An 11,280-nucleotide genomic window follows, 5' to 3' on the forward strand; every position below is an offset into this window, starting at 1 on the left:
TCATCACATGGTTCGTAATACTTACACTTTCCCTAACTCAATAAACAAGATCACAGAGCATTAAGCTAATGCGATCACTGAGGATTCAGTTCCGTTTTCTAAAAAAAAAAAAAAAAGTATTATTAAACTACATTTCCCATGAGCGGCTCTATTGATTGGTCGTCATACTCCGCACGAAATCTCGCGCTATGTGCGACCTGACCCTGCCCTATGTCTCGCGCACTCGCAGCTTCTTCGCTCAGTATATAAAGCAGGACAACGACGGAAGGAGGACGGCTGGGGAGTCGCAGCCCGGGATTGTAAATAAGACCGCCTAAACTGTGTTTTATTTACAAAAGTGATGCCGGCTGTTTTAAAATATCTTTCCCAGTTGTTTTAAATCGTTTTTCGTAATTTTTGGCTCTATTCCTCGCCTATTTCCGTGTGGTTTTTACACTACGCGTATAATGGCGAGCTCGGCTAACTCGAACCCAGTGGTAAGGATCAATCTCTAAGGATTGTCAGCGGGGGAAAATGGGGGTAAAGTTATTGGAAAGCTGTCGACGAGCTGGTTTTATGTATTACAGTAAAATGAGTCTGCTTTAACAAACACTTCACTGTTATATCTATTAAAGGGAATACTTAAGTTTCAGTCAATCGGCCATTATAATTAGTTTTCGAAACTAGGTAGTTCTTTCATTTGAAACCATCTCGGAGGAGGAATGGCTTACTTTAGAGAGGCAGTGTTTGAGTAAAAATAAGAACACGTGTAGAAACTGAGGTTTAGCGATGAAGATGTAATTCTAATTTAGTGGTTTATCGGCAGGTTGAAGCTTTCATTAGTTGGAAGGTTACTTTACGTGATCACAGTCTAATAGCGTGTATGGCTAAATTCATTTTTGGTGGACGCTTGAGCTGCCAGGTTGTCTAAAAATGCTTGTTTGTTCGTAGGAGGAAGAAATTGTCAATTTAAGCTTTTATTATTGGATAGCTTATGAAATACAGATGTACGCAAAGCACATTGTCATCATCCACGGCGAGAGAATTGAGCGTTTAATATATATAGTTTATATAAATATATATATATATATTAAAGCCTCCTCAGTAGAAAGTCGTCAACTGCCTCATCATTGTCCACCATTCCACGACCAGAAGGCAGGGTAGCCGTCCCAAACCACTTCTTTAACCCATACCATATCAAATTTGTCCTTGCTACCTGCCAGCAGAGCCAAAAAATATTTAGCCAAAGCTGAGCACTGATAAGATAAGACACCGAAAATGTCCTTCACATTCCGCCACACACTATTTAAAAGAAAAAGGCTGTCGAGCGCGCACTCTGCGGCTCCGTAAAATGGCTTCCTCGTCTCCCTTCTCTCTCGGTTCTGGCCCTCCTCCTTTTCGCTGCCTGGTTTTTATACAGCCATATTGGCTCTCTAATATAGACTGCCCGGGATGGGAAGGTGCTACTCGACGCTACGTCACCGGCTCTACATATAAACAGCAGACTGAGCTTTAAATAGTGAGGAGCAGACAGGCCGAGGGGGAGGGAAGGAGAGACCGAGGTCTGCGCTGCGGACATCGGGGCAGCGCAGTGCGGTGGCCCGCGCGTGTGTCGCTTTGTTTCAGCCTCGTATCACTCCGCTGAGACGGGACCGTTGGGCCCTGGCGGAGCTATAAACGTTATGTTTGCTTTTTCCAGCGCGCGCGCAGTTCAGACCCCGGGGACATGATGTTTACCTTAGTAGTAGTAACATAAAGAGCTAGTTTATATGGGTTAGCATAACAAGGCACGTAGTGCCGTGGAAACGCTGCAGCACGAACCCCCACGCATGATACTCAAGTGGGGGCAGTTTTAGAGTTTAGCTGCCCGCGTGCAACAACTATTACCGTGTCATACCAATGAAAGTCAGTGTGGCGAGGCGTAAATAAATGTGATAATTATAACACCAGCAGCTGTATACTTAATGTTTTGTTGTCGTTTTGGCAGCTGGGAAGCCCAAAGAGGTGTGTTTGCTAAGTACACTGTTGAGGGCTAATTTTGACATAAAACCCAAGCTCATAATGATCAATACTGACTGTACCAGACATGTTGTTCATGCTTTACTGGGAAAAGCAAAAGTGTCTCTAATATAAACGACATACTGTAAAAGTTTCTTTCCTCTTTTCTTCTTTTTTTCTTCCTCACAGCCTAAATTATACAAGAATGTGATTGACGATGTGATCAATGAGGTGCGAGAGCTGTTCCTGGACGAGGGAGTAGATGAGCAAGTTCTTCTGGAGCTGAAAACGGTAACCGTCCCTGTCAGTGTTGCGCCTGAATATAGCAACTGCAGGGGAAATGCCGCCTCCTGCAGAGGTGTGCGCTCTTTGTAGTAAAGTGTACTGTAGCACGCTCCCCCAAACCAGAGCGCTTTGGGATAACTGCTGACCACTTCCTAGTTTGGAAGCTGTTGTAGTTGCTGTCTGGGTGGACAGAAAACAGACTTCTGGAAACTTTCTGATTAACTCACAAAAATGTCATTCATGTCTTGTTCCCCCCCCCCCCCTGTTACCATGGTTTCCTTTGATGGATGGTGCTCTCACTGCCACTGATGTGTTGCAGAATTTGCTTTGCAGCGACTTCTGTATGAGTTTTCTGGTGCAATCACCACCTTATATTCCAGTGTGACTTTCAGTGTTGCTTTACTGTTATAACACCTGCGTATGCCTGTGAGAAGGTGGTGTCTGAATACCATTGAAATGACAACTCAAACAGTGTGTACACTGCATGATATGCTCAATTCAAGAGGAGGCTATGGCACATAAGCCTACTAGGCAATGTGATTGACACAAATAAGCAAAAAATTGAGTCTTAGCTTCATGGATTAAACCAGTTTATTTGACCTCACTTTGAGTTTGTGACCCATTAGTTAATATTGATGTCTGGCTCTCTTCCAGAGTCTCTTTTACCTGGTTCCCTCCCTGAGCCTGGTTGTGTTGGAGCTTTCTTCCTGTTAAAAGGGAGATTTTCCTTCCCATTGTCACCAAACACTTGCTCATAGGGGGTCGTCTGTTAGGTTTTCTCTGTATTATTGTACCTTACAACATGAAGCACCTTGAAAGGTGACTGTTGTTGTGACTATAAAAATAAAACTGAATTAATTTAAACGATCGGCATGTCTGGTCGGTGTGATGCGTTCACAGGTGTGTCGATAATGACAGAATCTGCGCTAAACATTTACCTGGATGGAGATTTTCATTTGAAAACATGTTAGCATGGATTTAAATGGAGTCTTTGGCAGCTTTCTAACACACGTCTTTGTGCTGCCTCCGTTTGTCTCTACAGCTATGGGAGAACAAGCTTTTGCAGTCCAAGGCAGTGGAGGGCTTCCACACTGACGAGCAGAAAGCCCTGCAGGCCGCACAGCAGCAGCAACAACAGGTTCAGCAGGTCCAACAAGTCCAGCAGGTGACCCAGCCAGCTCAGTCCCAGCAAGTCATCCTGCCGCCCCAGCAACAGCAAGGTTAGCCAGCAGTGGCACACAGTGGTAAAAACATTTCTGAACAAGTGCAAAAACCCGTGAACGCCTTTTTGGGCACTAAAAATGTCGCCTGCAGCTTTGAGTTATTTGCCAAACTGGCACAGGAAACAATGAATGCTTACTGATCGTGGGCATTCTTTGTACATTTTATGAAAAATATGAGGAATTGACCTGAAAATGTTTGTCTCCGCAGCTCCCCAGCAGCAAGTCATTGTTCAGGAATCTAAGCTTATACACATGGGTGGAACGGGGATGGTGAGTGGATAATAGCACCAAAAATAAATGAAACTGTTGTTCAGGGAGGCATATAGCAAGTAGCAAATGTGTTTATTAACAGACATAGATGATGCGATATCCATATGTGTGATGAACAGAACGAAGTGCTGCTCATTTTACGTTTTTAACAAATTCAGACATATTTTCTTTGAGTAGAAGTGAGAAACCAGAGAGGGTCTCTGCAGGCTTCTTCCTTAGTCCAGAATGATTGATCAAGTGTCACACGGATGGGGCAACAGGACTTGGAAGAGATTAACGGACTATTTTAATAGCCAGGACTGCAGTGGATATAAGCCAGCAGTAATGCATCCTCCCACATGCTACTGCTGTGTCTAATACGCACTGACAAACACACCTTTCCTTCATCGAGTGAAATATGCAGGAAATCTTTTCCACTTTTTTCAACAGGACATGTTTAACGCAGCATCTGTCCATATGAAGCTTTCATCTCTGCTGCTGCTTCTTTCTATTTTCTGCAAGTGATTTTTGTATAATCCTCAAACGGTTCTTCAAAGCTTCACTTGCCAATTTTTAATCGTTTTCCAGTGGCTTTGTAGATGCAGCGAGAGGACAAACATGCTGCTTTTATCATGTCAGTCAATGCAATCTGAAGTTCAGTGCTTTAAATTGTAAAGAAGTTCAAAAACATTAAGTACTTAACATTGAAGTCTTTCATTCTTGAACCCTGAAATCCTCTGCTTCTGTATTATTTTGCATGCTTGTCACCGCGTGTGTTCTTCTTTCCTCCTCTAGAGTGCAGCAGCTACCGCAGCAACCCTGGCTTTGCCCACAGCGGTCACCCAATACCAACAGCTCCTCACCAGCCAAGGTAAAACATGTTTATTTGCATTAAATTGCAAAGAAATGCTGTTTTCTCTCTGAACTATCTTCATGTGTAAAACTATATTTACACAACGTGCACCCACACGCTTTGTTTTGACGTCTCAGGCCAGATCCTGCAGTTAGTCCGTGGTCCCAACGGGGCTCAGTACATCATCCAGCCCCAGCAGCAGATCCTCCTGCAGCAGCAGATGCAGCCTGGTGGCGTGCAGGCACCGGTAATACAGCAGGTAAGAACTGTCATGCAGAGGGGCAGGGCTGCGTATGACAGGAGGCAATGTGTGTGAAAAACAAAGCCAAATGGAGAGAGGTGGGGAAAAAAAGTCGTGGTGTGTCTGATTTATCTGCGTAATCAGTTCAGTGTCCGTTTGTGACAAGTAGGTTAAATAAGGCTACATATCTGTGGGCCCTGTGGCTCTGACACAGTGGAAGAATCAACTCTTGGAAAAATAACCTCGAAATATGTAAGAAGTGCCATGAAAAACATGAAATGATTCTGGGAAATCGGGAGGATGCTGATTGCTCAGAGCTTACCACTTACCCCAAAAGAAATAGATCCATGACTCCACTACTTGTGACTTTTCCTAAATAAAAACACAGATTCAGATCAAAACTGGTGCCAAATTTCATTCATTCAGTTTAAATTGAGTCGGTTAAAATGTTGCAAAAGTGTTGTGCATATTCAGGTGGAGATCTTGTTTTAAAATAGTTTACATGTCGTGTTTGGGGTTTTTTTTTCCTTCTCTAATATCTGTTTAGGTTCTGGCTCCTCTGCCAGGAGGCCTGTCCCAGCAAGCAGGAGTCATCATACAGCCGCAGCAGATTGTCTTAACCCCAGGAAACAAAGTCCAAGGCAATACACAGGTCAGAACTTCAGTTCCTCCTGGACTCATTCATTCCATTTATATGGAAGTAGTTTATGCTCTATAGTAGTGTTTCCTCCATTTCTGTTCGCTTTGTTGTTTAGAGAAATTAGAGTCTGTTTAATGTTTTAGAGGAGCGTCTGGGAAACCTTTGTTATTAATAATAACACCTGCACTGTGAAAGAATCACGCATCAGTCAGTGTCACAGATCAGCCGATTACACTGACAAACAGCATTTCCACTCAGATGTAGTTTTGGTGTGAGTAACTATGGAAAGATTTGGTTAGCTGGCCAGTGTAACTGAGCTACACTGCAAAAATCTGCAACGTTAGCTTTTAAATCAACAGGCTAACATTAGCTCAGAGCAGAGGTCTTCCCTCCACGAGTTCAGTTCTTTAATAACTTTTTCTTTCAGCTGTTAGCCAGCATTAGCTTACTTGCTAACACAGACAAATATCTTGATACCCAACATGGCGACTAGCTGGCTGACCTTATCTTTGCTACAAAAATGCTCCTTGAAGTCGCATCATTTTTGCTGTCCTGTCCTTATTTTGGCTTTGAGTTGGAGTCTGTTGTGTAAAGAGCTGGTTATTTTGTCCCACATGAAAGCAATGCTAACACCATATGGGCGTACATGTTTTTAAACTCTGAGTTCCTTTCTACCGTCAGGTGATGCAAGCAGCAGCTATGGCGCCACAGCCCAGCCAGGCAGCAACAGCTCAGGTCCAGCAGGTCCAGCAGGCCCCAGGAGCGACTGCACCACAAGCCTCAGCGCAGCCCCAGGCCCAACAGCAGCAACAGGCCCAGCCTCAGGCACAGCAGCCTCCCATGATGCTGCAGGTGGACGGAACCGGGGAGACGTCTTCAGAAGAGGACGAGGATGAGGAGGAGTACGACGAAGATGACGATGAGGAGAAAGACAAGGATGGAGCAGAAGATGGGCAGGTTGAAGAGGTGAGCAAGGGAGGAAATAAGAGTGTTCAAAAACTCGCACGTTAAAGTAGCAGTAGGAGTGGCTTTGCAAAAACCTGCCAGAAGAAAACCCGTTGTCATAGTTGGGGCAACGAAACAGAAACACCATCAGTTTGTGGCAACTGTCTTGCTGCATAGTCTTTTATTTCTCACCCTGAAAGAGCCACAGTGATGCTGCTTCAGGGTTAGACTACAAAAGCATCATTTCTGCAGCACTTTGTTACCCTGATACATCCGGGTTGCTTTTTAAGGGATCCGGTCAGCTACCCAGCTGAACAGAGGTTTGGGGAATGAAAAAGCTGCTTATTGCTACACTACAAAGTAGGGCTGCCACGATTAGTCGACTATCAAAATCGTCGACGACTGATTTAATAGTCGACGCGTCGTTTGAAGCTTTGTAAGATCACAAAAGACGCAGGAATAAGTAGTAGGATTCAAGAGTGTAATAACGGACTGAAACAGAAGATGGCAGCACTGCATGTACAAGGATGCCAGCTGCCGTTAAACTCCGAAGAAGAAGAAGCAGCTGTGTCCCAGAATTCATAGCGCAGCCCAGCTCAGTTTCCAACAATGGCGGCAGCTAGTTAGTTTTAATATTACTCTTATTATTCTTTCTGGGTCACAAAATAAACGTTTAACATATTTTCAGGCGAGAATGTAGCTGTGTAAACCTCAAATATCTGCTCAGTTTATCAAGACACCGCATATTTTCAAAAGCGCTCCGACGTTTTCAGAGACGTCTGTTACCCACTAGCTCGATAGCTAGCCGGGGGCAAGGCTAGCTAGAGCCGTGAGAACACCGGACTCCCGGCAAATCGTTTTCAAACCCACCGCCGTCTTTCGCTGCTCAGGTTAAACATGATATATGAGTCACTTAGATAACTTAAAATGTTATTGTTTGGCTTTTTTCAGTATTTTATTTGTTCCTGAGTAAATCTGTTTGGCTGAGATTAAAGTTATAGTTTTTACACAGCTGAATAAACGTCAAGCAGACAGCTGATTATCAGAAGTGTGAGATGCTGGAGAATTTACTCCGGTGTCCTGTTATATTTTAGATAGCAAGGAGTTTATTAAACTTCACCGAAACAATCTGCAGATTTCATTAAAATTTAATAAACTATCATCTTGTCTTTATTTTTAGTTAGCACCTTAAACACTTAAAGCTGTAAGCTAATGATAGTTATATAAGAGCAGATGCTGCTGGTGCAATAAGCTGTACGTTTTACGTCCAATGGATGATGATCTGATTAGTCGACTAATCGCAAAAATAATCGGTGACTAGTCGACTATCAAAATAATCGTTTGTGGCAGCCCTACTACAAAGGTTACTCTGTAGTTTGTGTGGCTTTTCTGCAGAAGATTTTATAACACAGCAGGTTATATTTGGCACTGTTTGGTATCGGGCAAAAAGGAGAACGGGTTTAAAATCAAACTATTACTTGTTGCAATCTAGATTTGTGCTTTTACTGTTTAAATAAAGAAAATCCTGAATCTTAAGCCACGTTCCTGAGCAGCAAACATTTGTGATGAATCTGATTGGTTTGGTTTCCTACTCAGGAGCCGCTGAACAGTGGAGACGACGTCAGCGACGAAGAGGACCAGGAGCTGTTTGAAACAGACAACGTAGTGGTGTGCCAGTACGACAAGGTAGGAACTGATATATTCTGAAAGGCTGCAGTGTGTTCAAACCTGCCTGTGTATAAATATGCGAGGGCCTCTTTGGTACTTTTATGACATGTCTTGATATAGATCCTCCTGCGCTGGGGCCCGTTGGCTTTTATGCATATCCGACTCGTTTAGTTTCACATCAGCATCCAGACAAAGACGTTAACGCTGAGATTTGCAGAAGCAGTGAAAACAAAGAGATTATAAAATAACAGCGCAGAGCAGTTTTACCGTGTTAATGTGATTGGTACTCAGCATCGCTGTCAGCCTTTGTTTGCCAGTATCATTCAGGGCGCTGGAAAGGCTGCTGTAGATTGAAGGACGGGGCTTAAACAGTTTTCACAGCAGCCTCCTTGTTTTTGGGGGAAAATGTCAGAAATCGTTAAAGAGGTATTTCACATTCCTTGTGAGTCTTCACTGTTTGCCTTTGATTCCCATCACAAAGCATCGAGTTGTTACATTATTTGATGTTAATTCAGTGGAGAAAGGCTCCAGCAGCGGTTAATGCCACAGTGAGTTTGTCTGGCCTCGGCGCAGAGGCTAAAGACATCAGCCTGCGTCCACTGTAAGCTGAAACAATGTCCATCTGTCCTCGACGCCTACAACGCTCATTTCCTTCTCTTTACTCTGCAGATTCACAGAAGTAAGAACAAATGGAAATTCCACCTGAAGGATGGGATCATGAATCTGAACGGGAGAGACTACGTCTTCTCCAAAGCCATCGGGGATGCCGAGTGGTGAAGCAGAAAAAGGAACGGGAGAAAGCAACAGGAGCAGGATCTCTGTAACTCCTATCCAGTTAACAGACAGTTTAGCATCCTTCCACATCCTGTGACTGGATTCATTCAGGAAACTGTTTCTGAGACTCAGAACTCTTGAGACAAACCCAAAGGACTGTGAGGTACTGTAAAACCCGGGTGTAGTCAGAAAACACTCGACTAGCCTTGCGGGATGAGAAACCAACAGAGGAAGGGAAAAGCCCCGTGAGCCGAGCGCCGTTTCTCTTTATTTCTTCTTCCAGGCTTCTCTGCCTTTCCCCCCCAGAGAATTCACCTAACTTTGGAAAGAAAGCATTTCACCATCATACAGGTGTAGAGGACCAGGGTGACCTCGGCTTCCCTGCCACACAAGGTCAGAGGTCATTCGTTATAACCCCATAGATGAGAAACACCTTTGCAATCACTGTAGTCGGTTGACTGGATTGACTCGTGTCTACGTTCGTGTCCAAACTTAGTGCCACCAGTCGAGATCGCTGCCTTTAGAACGACCAGAATCACCTGTTTTTGGCTTCTTTTTTTTAATATCCTAATTCTGTCTGAATTCACGTTTATGAAAAAGGTGCTCCAGAGTGTTTTTATGTAGGCGACCTGTTCTTCAAACATTATGTTTTAAATGCGTTTAATGAAGGAGTTAAAAAAGAAGGTAAAATAACATCACCTTACAATAACTCATTTTTTTTATCTTCGGCGCAGCACTTAACCCCCCCTCCCCCAGCACCCCCCCACTGGCTTCTCTGGAGCTTCATTCCATCTTTAACGTTAAGAATAAAATTAAGATAAAAGCGTGAGACACTGAATTCATTTAAGGATTGTACAAAGGTGTCTCAGTTTGTCCTGTTGGTGAATCGCCTTTGCTTTTATTTTTAGTTCTCTGCAGCCATCGGAAATTTTGCACTGTCGGTTTATCAGTGTGTTGTGAAGTCAGTCAGTCCACTTAATCAATAGCCGCAGAGACGTGTGTGTGTGTGTGTGTGTGTGAGAGGGACTGTACAGACATGTAGTGAGTGAGTGTGTGTTGTTGTCGTCGCTGGTTTTCTGTGAAAAGGTTTCAGTTTATTTCTCTCACAGTCTGAAAATGTCACAGAGCAGTGAGGTTGGTGTCTGTCCTGTTTTTTTCTATTTATTTCTGAAAGTTCATAAATTGTTTTTCTTTTTTTTAAGGTTGGAAAGCCGCACCAAACTGTGCTCTTATAATCTAACAAGTGTTCCTTTTTCTTTTCTTCTCTCCTTTCTTCTTATGTCAGCCTGATAAAAGCTGCACGGCGCTGTTTTCCAAACCATTTCGTCCACCGTATGTTCTCGTCTGCTTCCGTTTTATTCATGACTTTTAAACTGAGGATATTTTCTATCCAAGTGAGTTTAACTCGAGGGGGGGTTGTGTGTGTCTCTGCAGTTTGTTTTTAGTGCCCCTGTTGCAGCAGTTTGAAATAAAGTATATATGTGTTTTGACTGTTGTGTCGACGTGGTGCTTGGGTGGCTCCATAGTTGTTTTTTAGCTGCACAAAGAAAACCCTGATACAGGACCTGATGGAGAAAACAGAACATTTTTCACACGATTTAGTTGAATTATATGAAATCTTTACATGAAAGGCCAAAGGAAGACTTTCCACACACGGCCCCCAGTAGATATATTTCCTTTCCTCTGTTCGTCATTTCCATATGTAGATGTCGTGCGTGCCTTTTTGAACTTTAGTTCAGTTTTTGGTGGGGGGGGGGGGTCACAGATGCTAGACTGAGAAGGATGTCTTATTAAACTGTGCTCTATAACCATTTTGTCGTGTGTTCTGCTCTTCTGATGATTAATGAACTGTACTGTTGGTATTCGTGTAATTTTCCTAAATCAAGTTTGGAATCAAACTCAAGGTTGTGCTTTGAATACATAAAGTTGTCTTTTGCATAAAAAGAAAGAAAGAAAATTAAAATTTAATTTTTGCATTATTTTGTGGCCTAAATCAGTGTCACTCTCGCCCCCTCTGTTTCTTCCTACCTTCTTTCTTCTGTGATACCTGGTCAGCTTTTTGGTTCTGCGCTGATAAAAGCAAATTTATCGATTACTCGTGGGAGCATCTTGAACACTAAACTATTTAACTGTTATTTCAGTTACTTTTAAACTATTTTTGCTCACATTTTTAATCCTGTTGAGACTCCGTTTTTAACTGCTACTATTAGATGTGACTCGAGCGGTAGAGCAGGTAGTCTAATAATCAGAAGGTCAGCGGTTCCTCCAGTTTACCAGCTGGAGGGGTTCCTGGCCAAGATCATTAGGAAGTGTTTAAATATGTGTGTATAAAAGTTGCGCTTCACCAATTCACCGTCTCCATTTCCGATTTGTGTCACACTTCTTCTAGGGGAGTAGTTGGTGAGTGCAGACCTGGTATCGTCCA

The 11,280-nt window shown here is 43.2% G+C and overlaps 1 protein-coding gene across 1 annotated transcript; it reads left to right on the forward strand.

Moving 5' to 3' along the window:
* The first annotated feature begins 256 nt into the window (after nucleotides 1-256).
* gtf2a1 (general transcription factor IIA, 1) lies at nucleotides 257-10,834 on the forward strand. The gene is made up of 10 exons (XM_040018203.1): nucleotides 257-476; nucleotides 2,167-2,268; nucleotides 3,305-3,482; nucleotides 3,694-3,755; nucleotides 4,530-4,605; nucleotides 4,725-4,846; nucleotides 5,376-5,480; nucleotides 6,150-6,434; nucleotides 8,010-8,099; nucleotides 8,751-10,834. Exons 1-10 carry the CDS (start codon nucleotides 447-449, stop codon nucleotides 8,856-8,858), a joined length of 1,158 nt encoding a protein of 385 aa, XP_039874137.1. The 5' UTR covers nucleotides 257-446; the 3' UTR covers nucleotides 8,859-10,834.
* Nucleotides 10,835-11,280: the final 446 nt, after the last annotated feature.

Source organism: Simochromis diagramma, unplaced genomic scaffold (assembly GCF_900408965.1).
Source record: "Simochromis diagramma unplaced genomic scaffold, fSimDia1.1 OVJJ01000802.1, whole genome shotgun sequence".
NCBI lineage: Eukaryota > Metazoa > Chordata > Actinopteri > Cichliformes > Cichlidae > Simochromis > Simochromis diagramma.

Bases quoted from the DNA above. Each gene is read 5' to 3' on its own strand.
- gtf2a1 (XM_040018203.1), top strand. From the start codon at position 447: ATGGCGAGCTCGGCTAACTCGAACCCAGTG. The intron at 477-2,166 runs GTAAGGATCAAT...TCTTCCTCACAG, and splicing joins CGGCTAACTCGAACCCAGTG to CCTAAATTATACAAGAATGT. The intron at 4,606-4,724 runs GTAAAACATGTT...TTGACGTCTCAG, and splicing joins ACAGCTCCTCACCAGCCAAG to GCCAGATCCTGCAGTTAGTC.